The sequence below is a fragment of the Elephas maximus genome, chromosome 20 (genome assembly GCF_024166365.1).
Source record: "Elephas maximus indicus isolate mEleMax1 chromosome 20, mEleMax1 primary haplotype, whole genome shotgun sequence".
Taxonomy (NCBI): Eukaryota; Metazoa; Chordata; class Mammalia; order Proboscidea; family Elephantidae; genus Elephas; species Elephas maximus.
Window position 1 is genome coordinate 47,792,180 of NC_064838.1, and position 12,883 is coordinate 47,805,062.

The following is a 12,883-nucleotide window of genomic DNA, read 5'->3' on the forward strand; positions in this document are numbered from 1 at the left end:
AAAAACCTACCTATTTGTATATACAATTTAATTTTTTAAAATATTGCCAACTAAGTGGGGTAAATAAGTCGTGGTCTTAACAATATGTAACTGAAAGTGTAAAACTACACTGGGAGCATTACAGAAGTTTTCACCAAAGGCACAGATATGCGCTAATAGGAAACAGAGCTAGTTTTGGGAGGTTGCTGTGTTCCTTGTTGGATTTTGTTACTTATTTTTATTAATTTTTGGTCAGACAAAATAACGGTATGAGTTCAGCCTGTGGGATTTGAAATAGCATATTGATTTGTATGCTTTTATATATTGCTTTTTTTTTTTCTGAGTACATCCAAAATTAAATGGTCTTCAAGAATGCATGCTTGTTTATCCTTAAAATATAAGCAGATCCTAGTGGATTATGTTGGAGGATTGGAAAACCGTAATAAAGATAGGCAATAGAAAGAGGGAGTTACCAGTCAGCCAGCACATATTTATTATTAAGCACCCATTATGTGAGAGCTATCGTTTTAGGCACTAGTAACACAAGAGCAAGTCATTGCTTGTAAAATTTTTTAAAAATCTGAATTCGAAAATTTAACAAAACAGTCTTAAGTACCTGCCATATGTAAAGGTATTCGTGGAAGACAGAAGAGCAAATAGAACCTTGTAAGAGAAGGTCCTCAAGAAGCTTCCAGTCTCAGGATGGAGATGGTGTACCCAAATACCTATAGAATAAATACCTGTAAAATGGAGGTGTCTTAGAGAATGTTGGAAAGTTAAAGAAGGGAAGGGAAATTCCAGCTGGGAGAGTTAGAGAAGGCTTCGCTGAAGGGGCTTATGTGCGCTTACAGGAAATAGTGCTAGCCTTGGAATAACAGGAAGAGTTTGCTGGATTTCTGTCCAAATGTTTATTCTTTGTTTTCCCCTTCTTGTCAAATCTTGCCTTGTTTATTAAGCCACTAATTGATACTACTTTTGGAAAATGTTTGCTTTTTAAGCATAGCTCATCAAACTTACCAGCTTTCTTATTTCTGACATCAGCAAAAAAGTGTCTCTGACTGAACTAATTTTTTATTCTGCAAAATTTTCTTTGACATTTAAAATTCTCAACCTTTCTAAAGAACCGTAAATATGGAAATAAGATCTTATAAATGACCCTGACTCATTTTATGTCTCAACTTATTTACTTCTGTGCTTCTCTGGAAATAAAAAGCAAAATGAAGCCATTTTTAAGTATGCTATAATTTTTTTTTTTATAAAAGGAAAAGTTAGAGAAATACAATTTTGTTTCTCCTCTTATTTTATAGATGTCCATGGCGACATTGAAAATGAATTCTTTATTTTCACCAGATATTCTTATATGAGAAGATCCATTTCAAAAAGTCTAAATATTTCTTCTTCTGTTGGACCAGCATGGCAGGATTCAAGAGAGGATATGATGGGAAGATTGCTGGATTATATGATCTGGATAAAACCTTGGGTCGAGGTCATTTTGCAGTGGTTAAACTTGCCAGGCATGTTTTCACAGGTGAAAAGGTGGCAGTAAAAGTTATTGACAAGACAAAGCTGGACACACTAGCCACTGGTCATCTTTTCCAAGAAGTGAGATGTATGAAACTCGTGCAGCATCCTAACATTGTACGCCTTTACGAAGTTATTGACACCCAGACCAAACTATATCTTATTCTGGAACTTGGGGATGGAGGCGACATGTTTGATTACATAATGAAACATGAGGAGGGTCTAAATGAAGACTTGGCCAAGAAATACTTTGCTCAGATAGTTCATGCTATATCTTACTGCCATAAACTCCATGTAGTTCACAGAGACTTAAAACCGGAGAATGTGGTCTTCTTTGAAAAACAAGGTCTTGTAAAGTTGACAGACTTTGGTTTCAGCAACAAATTTCAGCCAGGGAAGAAGCTGACCACAAGTTGTGGATCGCTTGCGTATTCTGCTCCGGAAATCCTGCTCGGCGATGAGTATGATGCACCCGCGGTAGGTAGGTAACCTTCTGTCCATTATTTGCCCGCTTGAATTCTACCAGCTAGAGTTTAGGTGGTCACATTGGTTGTTTATCGAAAAATAACGTGTGAAAGAATTTCTATTATTAAGGGTTCTAATTAACAGAACTGGTTTCATGAATGCTGTAATATCCCGAAAGCTGGCAGTTAGTCTGTTTCAACCTTTAGATGGCAAATATCAAGTTTGTCGCCACAAAAGAAAATGAGTAAGTTATCGTTGAAGGTAACCTCTTATCTGCACATTATAATTTTTTTAAGGTCTGTGTACTTTTCTTGTCTTCTTAGATTCTTCTGGTAGTGGTTGGCCCTAGCTATCTCCTTCCTGTGAATCCCTTTTAACAGTATTTTAGACTCATAGTGGAGAGGTATTATGATTATTATAGTGCAGTGTGAAGTTGAACATTGGAGTCATTTATTAACAATGACATTGAAAAAGGTACCTGACCTCTCTTGGCTTTATTTCTTCATCAGTAAAATAGGATTAAATATGGTACAGGTATTGTATTTACATTATCTTGTTTACTTTTCACAGTGACCTGTGTGATTGCTATTGCCAATCTCATTGTACAAAATAGGAAACTGACATGCTAGTGCCTGCAACATGGTAGATTCTAGGATAGTGGCGGCCATTGACATTCCCAGCCTGCTGTCCTCCTCTACTGCCAACACACTTATTCTCTCATTCACTTGTCATGAGTTATCTCCTGGTGGCGAAGGTGTTTATCGCTTTTCAGCTATGTCAGCTTTGTCCCGTTGAAAGTAGTGTAGGAATTAATTTTTAAGGCTTTGTTAATTTGAAGGTGTGGTCAGATTTTACATTTTTAGTTTAATCTGAAAAAAATATGCCGTAATGTTAAATGCATATGATGATGTCAAACATCATAAATGAGGAGTCTTCCATTTGCATTCTGATCAGTTGAAATGCGGGATACAGAAGATTGCTGACGTTATGCCAAATATCCAGTACACCAAGACACTGCTTTTCATGTTAGATTAGTGTGTTCTGGAAAGGAAAAGATTAATGAAGGATTTCTGCTCACTACAGATAACCAGGCTTCACTGAATTCTTAGAATATTTGAGCAAGAGATTTTTGATTAGTAGAACATCTCTAATCAGAAAAGCCAGGCATTTACAGAAGAGGAAACACAAATGTTTGCATGTGAAAAGATGTTCAACCTCATTGATAATCAGGGAAAGGAAGATTAAAACCACAGTAAAATACTGTTTCATACTTTTCACATTGGCTAAAATTAAAGCCAGACAAAATCAAATGTTGACAAGACTGTAGAACATCAGGAACTCATACTGTTTAGAGGACAATTTGGCAGTATGTAGTAAAGATACATATATCGCATGACCCAACAATTCTACTATGTATGCGCCCTGGAGAACTTCTTATGTACAAAAGAGATTTTCAAAGAGTGCTTTTAACAGCATTGTTGAGTATTCATCAACGGGGGATTGTTTAGTATTCCTATTATGGGGTTTATATGTTAGTGACAGTGAATGAACTTGAACTATGTATGTCGTCATGGCTGAATTTTGCAGATAACTGTTTAAGGAAAAAAGTTGGTGGAGTGTGCGTATATTATGTCATTTAGATAAAAGTTTAAAACCTACAAAGCAATAGTGTATATTGTTTAGGGATGCTTGAGCTGAAGAATGCATGAGATCAAGATGGGTTACCTACGGAGGCAGCCATTTCTAGAGTTTCAAAGTATAAAAGGTGATGTTTATTTCTTAAGTTGGGTGGTGGCTACGCAGATGTTCATTGTAATATGCTTTTACTTTTTTTGTGTATCTTTAATATTGCGTAATAAAACGTGAAACTTAAAAGGTTACAAAAAAGGAAAAGAATATTGTCTGAAAGTATGCACGCTGATCTGATAAATGATTACCTTGTGTTGGTGAAATAGGATTGGGTGGAGTTCCTGGGTACCTTTTTCATTGTCTTTATTTGTATTCCAATTCATTTTGTGTAATTGTGTGATTGAAATAAAATTTTTTTTTTTTAAAAACCAATGGGCAGATATCTTTCTGTTAATATACTATTAGTATATAGGGTCAAAATCATCAGTGGTTTTCACAAATACTTAGCAAAGTGAGTGTGGACAGGATTGAAATCTGTCCTTTTATTAAATTGTCAGATTTTGTAAAGAAACAACTTTGGTTCAGTTTTATGAATAAGAGCTTTATATTTATAGTCTTCACATTGAGACTTAGCTTGGAAATTATCAAATTATTCTTTTCAAAGAATCCCTGTAGTTTTTCTTATCAGCTACACTTTGTTTTCTACATGATTTTTTCCCGTTTTATCTTTATTCTTTCTAGGGTCTTCTGAGTTTTCTTTGCTTTTCCTTTTTTGGTGTCTTAAATCAAAAGCTTACTTTACTGTCTTGATTTTTAACAAATGCACTTAAGGCTGTATGTTGTCCTCTGCTACAAGCTCTCATAACATCCTGGGGGCATCACTCTGAAATTATTGTTGTTCCTTGCTAAAGTTTATGTTTACTCTTTTGTTTCCTGTTTAACCCAAAAGTTATTGTTTTTTAAAATTCAAGTGGATAGATTTATTTTTCCTTTTGGCAGTATGGTTTTTAATGTCTAATTTTAGTACACTGCAATCAATAAATATGCCTGATTGGTTTCTACGTCAGGATTTTTTTTTTTTAGATTTTTTTGTGTGTGGGTGTGGCCTGATACATGGTAATTTTTGGTGATTATTCTATTGTGATTAAAATATTTGTATTTTTGGTGGGTACAAAATTCTTATAATTAAGCTTGTTAATTCTGCAGTTTGTCCTTTTGTATCCATGTATGTTTTTATTCTGATCTGTGATTTTCTTAGAGAATTATGCTGGTCTCCTACCTGATTTCGTGCATTTTGTATTTTAAACAATTTGCTTTAAGGTATGTTATTGTCAAGCTATGCTAGATATATAAAAGTTTATGATTCATTTTACTTGGTGGGCTGTACCTTTTATCAATATGAAGCTGTACCTATTTGACGCTTATTGACTTGAATTCTATTTTGTCATTTTGTTTCAGGCTTATCTCTTAAACTTAAAGCTGTATTTTGTGTCTAATATGAGAGTCTATCCTTTAATAGGTGAATTTATTCATATTATTATCGGAATGTTTATGCTGTCTTATTTTGTGTTTTTCATTTGCATTATTATTTCCTTATTATTTTTTCCCGTAGTTTGTTGGATTATTCAACTTTTCTTTGCCTCTCCTTCCCCACTGGTTTTGAAGACATGCAGACTGTTTCTCTTTGTACTGGTGTCTGCCTGTCATGTCCACATTTAATCAGTATTCATATTACTTCTCTGCAAATCAGACAAGAATCATAGTTTACTTTTACTTCCCTTTTAGTTATAGATTGTTGATTTACTTCTGTTGCTTTGTTTACAGTGTGTACTTACTTACACTTAATTTTACAAATTTCTTGGTTTACCATTGATTCTTGACCTCCCTATCCTAAACCTCAGATTATTTTTGTTTTGTTTTGCTTGTAATCCTTTCAGAAAGAATTTGTAAAGCAATATCCCCCAAGTCCCTGTCTGTCTTAAAAAGTCCTCAGATTTGAATAATCATATGACTGGGTATAGAAATATGTATTCAAAATCAGTTTCCTCTGAGCTTTTAAGGTAGCGTTCTGTCATCTTCTTGCTTCTAAAGCTGCTAGTGAAGCATTTGTAGGACTACATTTCATCGATGCTCAGAAATAGGTTTTTTGACGTTTTAACACTTCTGAAAGTGCCCTGTTTTCTAGGGTATTAGTTTTTCTGTTGAATGAACTTAGTTTCTCTTCCTCATGGTGTTCATTTTTCTTAGGTGCTTAGGGCTTGTTTTGAGTTTATCTGTTTTTGAGGTTCCTTGATAGCCCGTCTGTGGATACGCTGCCTACCTCCAGTGGATGTGGGAGAGGAGGGTATGCAGCCAAGTGGGACATCCTGGTAGCTGATCTTATTTGACAGAGTGTCAGTGAACGCCTTGGACACCATCTTTCTCTCTCCCTAATGCTCCCAGTCACTCCTTCTGCCTAGAACAGATGTCTACTTGGGCATGAATGGAGCTTCTTCGGGGTTGTGGGGTAGAGGAGATGGCCCCCAGTTAATCTAATGGTTGCCTTGGTGCAGTTCATTCCAGTTTCCAGTTTGTCTTCTAGAAGGGAGCACCACAGAAGTGCCTCCCAATTGGGTGTTTGGACTCTGGTTTCCTTTTCCAGTTCGATCCCACCTTTTCTGTCATATCTAGTGATTTGAGAGAGAGAAGGGTGGCTATGTCAGCATGTATTAAGTTGTCTTTACTGAGTTAGAAAGGAAAGAAAAGAAAATTGCTGCGTGTGAAAAATCCCGGAGCCTCTCTTCACAGTCCTTGGAATTTCTGTGGTAGAGATCCCAGTGCAGCATCAGAGGAGATAGAGAGCTCATAGCTGCTTGTTACATCATTTTACCCAATGGAAGAACTCACTGGACTGAGCAGGTAGGGGAGTGAGCCTGTGCCTGTTGGTTATTGACACACTTCGTGCCTTCGCTCTGGAGAAAACAAGCTCTGCTGAAACTGAGGGGGGCCTTGCTACCTGCCTGGTGGGGTGGTCTGCTTGAAGTGAGGTGCCAAGTGAATTTCTGCGTAAATGTTCTAACCCCCAAAGTAGCATTGGGAAGGGGTTAAACCAAACCAGTTGCCGTTGAGCTGGCTCATGGCAATGCCATGTGTGTCAGAGTAGAACTGTGCTCCATAGGATGAATTAAATTTGGTGTTGAGAACTTTGTCACCTCACTAGAGATTTGGAGGCTTCGTAGGATGTTACAGATCTGGAACTGAAAACCCTGTGTTAGATGCTTCCTAGTTCGTAGGCTGATATATCATTGTCTGATACAGTGCTGGAAGATGAGCCCCCCAGGTTGGAAGGCACTCAAAAGATGACTGGGGAAGAGCAGCCTCGTCAAAGTAGAGTCGACCTTAATGACATGGATGCAGTAAAGCTTTCAGGACCTTCATTGGCTGATGTGGCACGACTCAAAATGAGAAGAAACAGCTGCAAACATCTGTTAATAATCAGAACCTGGAATGTATGAAGTATGAATCTAGGAAAATTGGAAATTGTCAAAAATGAAATGGAACGCATAAACGTCGATATCCTAGGCATTAGTGAGCTGAAATGGACTGGTATTGGCCATTTTGAATCGGGCAATCATATAGTCTACTATGCTGGGAATGACAACTCGAAGAGGAATGGTGTTGCATTCATCATCAAAAAGAACGTTTCAAGATCTATCCTGAAGTACAACGCTGTTAGTGATAGGATAATATATATCCATACGCCTACGAGGAAGACCAGTTAATACGACTATTATTCAAATTTACACACCAACCACTAGGGCCAAAGATGAAGAAATAGAAGATTTTTATCAGCTGCTACAGTCTGAAATTGATCGAACATGCAATCAAGATGCATTAATAATTACTGGCGATTGGAATGCAAAAGTTGGAGACAAAGAAGAAGGACCAATAGTTGGAAAATATGGCCTTGGTAATAGAAACAATGCTGGAGATCGAATGATAGAATTTTGCAAGACCAACGACTTCTTCATTGCAAATACCTTCTTTCACCAACATAAACGGCAACTATACACGTGGACCTTGCCAGATGGAACACACACAAATCAAATTGACTACATCTGTGGAAAGAGACAATGGAAAAGCTCAATATCAATAGTCAGAACAAGGCCAGGGGCCGACTGTGGAACAGACCATCAGTTGCTCATGTGCAAGTTCAAGCTGAAACTGAAGAAAATCAGAGCAAGTCCATGAGAGCCAAAATATGACCTTGAGTATATCCCACCTGAATTTAGAGACCATCTGAAGAATAGATTTGACGCATTGAACACTAGTGACCGAATACCAGACGAGTTGTGGAATGACATCAAGGACATCATCCATGAAGAAAGCAAGAGGTCACTGAAAAGACAGGAAAGAAAGAAAAGACCAAGATGGATGTCAGAAGAGACTCTGAAACTTGCTCTTGAGCCTCTAGGAGCTAAAGCAAAAGGAAGAATTGATGAAGTAAAAGAACTGAACAGAAGATTTCAAAGGGCCTCTCGAGAAGACAAAGGTAAAGTATTATAATGACACGTGCATAGAGCTGGAGATGGAAAACCAAAAGGGAAGAACACGCTCGGTGTTTCTCAAGCTGAAAGAACTGAAGAAAAAATTCAAGCCTCGAGTTGCAATAGTGAAGGATTCCATGGGGAAAATATTAAACGATGCAGGAAGCATCAAAAGAAGATGGAAGGAATACACAGAGTCATTATACCAAAAAGAGTTAGTCGATATTCAAGCATTTCAAGAGGTGGCATATGATCAGGAACCGATGGTACTGAAGGAAGAAGTCCAAGCTGCTCTGAAGGCATTGGCGAAAAACAAGGCTCCAGGAATTGATGGAATATCAATTGAGATGGTTCAACAAACAGATGCAGCGCTGGAGGTCCTCGCTTGTCTATGCCAAGAAATATGGAAGACAGCTTCCTGGCCAACCGACTGGAAAAGATCTATATTTATGCCTATTCCCAAGAAAGGTGATCCAACCGAACGTGGAAATTATAGGACAATATCATTAATATCACACCCAAGCAAAATTTTGCTGAAAATCATTCAAAAAAGGGCTACAGCAGTATATCGACAGGGAACTGCCAGAAATTCAGGCTGGATTCAGAAGAGGACGTGGAACCAGGGATATCATTGCTGATGTCAGATGGATCCTGGCTGAAAGCAGAGAATACCAGAAGGATGTTTACCTGTGTTTTATTGACCATGCAAAGACATTCGACTGTGTGGATCATAACAAACTATGGATAACACTGCGAAGAATGGGAATTCCAGAACATTTAATTGTGCTCATGAGGAAACTTCACATAGATCAAGGAGCAGTTGTTCGAACAGAACAAGGGGATACTGATTGGTTTAAAGTCAGGAAAGGTGTACATCAGGGTTGTATTCTTTCGCCATACCTATTTAATCTGTATACTGAACAAATAATCCAAGAAGCTGGACAATATGAAGAAGAACGGGGCATCAGGATTGGAGGAAGACTCATTAACAACCTGCGTTATGCAGATGACACAGCCTTGCTTGCTGAAAGTGAAGAGGACTTGAAGCACTTACTGATGAAGATCAAAGACCACAGCCTTCAGTATGGATTACACCTCAACATAAAGAAAACAAAAACCCTCACAACTGAACCGATGAGCAACATCATGATAAACGGAGAAAAGATTGAAGTTGTCAAGGATTTCATTTTACTTGGATCCACAATCAACAGCCATGGAAGCAGCAGTCAAGAAATCAAAAGACACATTGCATTGGGTAAATCTGCTGCAAAGGACCTCTTCAAAGTGTTGAAGAGCGAAGATGTCACCCTGAAGACTAAGGTACGCCTGACCCAAGCCATGGTATTTTCAGTCACATCATATGCATGTGAAAGCTGGACAATGAATAAGGAAGACAGAAGAAGAGTTGACGCCTTTGAATTGTGGTGTTGGTGAAGAATATTGAATATACCATGGACTACCAAAAGAACGAACAAATCTGTCTTGGAAAAAGTGTGGCCAGAATGCTCCTTAGAGGCAAGGATGGCGAGACTGCGTCTTACATACTTTGGACATGTTGTCAGGAGGGATGAGTCCCTGGAGAAGGACATCATGCTTGGCAGAGTACAGGGTCAGCGGAAAAGAGGAAGACCCTCAATGAGGTGGATTGACACAGTGGCTGCAACAGTGAGCTCAACCATAACAACGATTGTAAGGATGGCGCAGGACCAGGCAGTGTTTCGTTCTGTTGTGCATAGGGTCACCATGAGTCGGAATCGACTCGACGGCACCTAACAACAACAACAGTTTGTAGGCGAACTTCAGTAATGAAATACTGTGTCTGTGCATTAATTTTTTATTATCCATTATTCAGTAGAAAGCCTAATTACTTAAAACATGACTCCAGATTAATGGATTGCAAAAGTTTTTATTTAGAGTCAATGTCTGTAGCTGCTTGGGATATAAACAAAAAAACCTATATACACGCTGTATAATAATATTTCTCAAATTTGCAGCTTAGCATTTAATGGAGGTTATCTAGTGTTACAAGCAATGTTCTCAGAAATACTATTATGCAAAAACTAGAGTTTTTATTCTTCATAAATCTATTTTGCCATGCATTAAAATGTTCATCTTGTACCTGGTTTGAGTAAACTAGGAATAGAGGGGAACTTCCTTGCACCTACAAAAACCCTTCCACTAACATCGTACTTAATGGTGAAAGACTGAACGCTTTTCCCTAGGACTGACAATAAGGCAAGGACGTACACTCTCACTTTTCTTATTCAGCATAGTACTCAAAGACATATAGATTGGAAAGGAAGAAATAAAACTGTCTTTTTGCAGGTGACATGATTGTCTATTGTCTACAAAATCTTAAGGAATGTATAGAAAAGCTAGAATTAATAAGTGAATTCAGCAAGGTATCAGGATACAAAATCAGCACGTAAAAATCAGTTGCATTTCTATATACTGACAGTGAACATGTGGAAACCAAAATTAAAAACACAATACCGTTTACAGTCACACCAAAGAAAATAAATTACCTATGTATGCATATTACAATATATGTATAGGCTGTGTATGCTGAAAATTACAAAATAGTAATGGGTCATACGGTAATTGTGTTTAGCGTTTTGAGGAACTGCCAAACTGCTTTCCAAACAGGCTACACCACTTTACACTCCCAGTAGCAGTAGATGAGGGTTCCGATTTCCTCACATTCCCACCAACACGTTATTTTCTGTTTTTTTGGTAATAGCCATCCTAGTGGATGTCAAGTGGTATCTCGTGACTTTGATTTATGTTTCCCTAATGACTAATGATGTTGAGCATATTTTCATGTGCTTATTGATCATTTGCGTATCTCCTTTGGTGAAATGTCTCAAGTCCTTTGCCTATTTTTTGATTGTGTTGCCTTTTTGTTGTTGAGTTTTAGGAGATACATATATATGTATATATATATTCTAATATTAGACTCTTTTTACCAGGTGTATTATTTCCAAATATTCTTTCCCATTCTGTAGGTTGTGTTTTCACTTTTTTTGATACTATCCTTTGATGCACAAAAATTTTTAATTTTGAGAAAGTTCAGTTTATGTATTTTTCCTTTTGTTGCTCATGCTTTTGGTGTTGTATCTAAGAATCCCTTGCCAGATCTAGAGTCCTGAAGATTTACCCCCTATGTGTTCTTATAAGAGTTTTATGGTTTTAGCTCTTATATTTAGGTCATTGATCCAATTTGTGTTAAATTTTGTATGTGGTATGAGGAAAGTATCCATTCTTCTGCTTGTGGCTGTCCAGTTGTTCCAGCACTATTTGTTGAAGAGACTATTCTTTCCCCATTGAGCGCCTTTGGCACTCTTCTTGAAAATGAATTAGTCGTAGATGTATGGGTTTATTTCAGGACGGCCCAACTGATTTTGACAAAGGTACAAAAGCAGTTTAATGAAGAACAGATAGCCTTTTGAACAAATGGTCCTGGAGCAGTGGATATATAGAGACAAAGAAATGAAGGTCAACTAAACCTCACATCCAATACAGAAATTAACTCAAAATGGATCATGAAGTTAAACATAAAACATAAAATTATAAAACATTTAGGAAAAAAAAACAGGAGAAAATCTTTAGGATTTAGGAAGAGGCAAAAAATTCTTAGACTTGACATCAGAAGCATGAATTGAACCTCATCAAAATTAAAAATTTTTGCTCTGCTAAAGACTGAAGAGAATAAAAAAGAAAAGCTACAAATGGAAGAAAATACTTGCATACCACATAATTTGGAATAATAAAATTATAAAGGTGGAGACCAGATTGGTGGTTGCCAGGGGTTAAAGGCGGTGGTGGGTGAGTGCTGCTATAAAGGCATAGCATGAAGGAACATTGTGGTGTGGAACACTTCAGCGTCTGGTGGTGATTATAGAAGTCTGCTCATGTGGTAACATTGTGTAGAACTGTACACACATGTAAAGCCAGTGAAATCTGAATAAGCTTGGTGGACTGTACCAATGTCAGTTGCCCGGTTTTAATAGTGTACTATAGTTAAGCAAGGTGTTACTATTGGAGGAAACTAGATGAAGGTTGCACAGGACTTCCCTGTGCTTTTTCCCCCAATTCCTGTGGATCCATATAAGTATTTCAAAATAAGATATAAATGTAGTATTCATTGTGTGGAAGGCAAGCATCCCCATATGTACGTCCCTGAGATGTGCAGGGTTGTGTTTACTTAAATTTTTACCAATAATGCTTGACTGTGGTCTAGGTATGAAGGTCGATATTACAGAAACACACTGCATTTTTGCAGTGTTCAAATGCATGCTATCAAATGTCTGTCTTACACTGTAGCATATCTCCGCTGAGATGCATTTAGCCCTCACCGTGCTAAAGATACGTACTTGTATTTATTTTAGAGCAGTGATTAACTTTTTCTTACTCATAATGCCTTTCAATCTGATGAAGGGTATAGCCAAATCTTAGAATTGTGTCTTTAGTTACTCCCTTCTTTAACCTAACTTACTGCATGTGAAGATCACCTCAGAATCCGGTATGAATTTAAAAATGGCTGTCTCTGGTCTCTCCAAAGAAAATTGTCTTGAGATTAATAAAACATGATAAGTTGAGGCATTCTTGGCTATTAATTTAGATGTTACTTAGAATTTGTATGTTATGCCAATTTTTGGAAATCTTAGCACATTCAAGCCAAGAGTTGTTAAATTAGAAGCCACATTTAATGTACTTAAGGTGACTAGGCATTTCGTGCTCTGCTCTGGTCCCTGGGGAACTAT

General features: G+C 37.4%; 1 protein-coding gene across 4 annotated transcripts in view; it reads left to right on the plus strand.

Moving 5' to 3' along the window:
* Positions 1–12,883, plus strand: part of SNRK (SNF related kinase) — a 68,543-nt gene that overhangs the window by 18,024 nt on the left and 37,636 nt on the right. For all 4 annotated transcript variants that reach the window (XM_049861929.1, XM_049861927.1, XM_049861928.1 and 1 more), the window contains one exon: positions 1,287–1,981. In XM_049861929.1, the coding sequence (XP_049717886.1) occupies positions 1,393–1,981 (589 nt within the window). In that variant the 5' untranslated portion in view covers positions 1,287–1,392. The remainder of the gene's footprint in view (positions 1–1,286; positions 1,982–12,883) is intronic.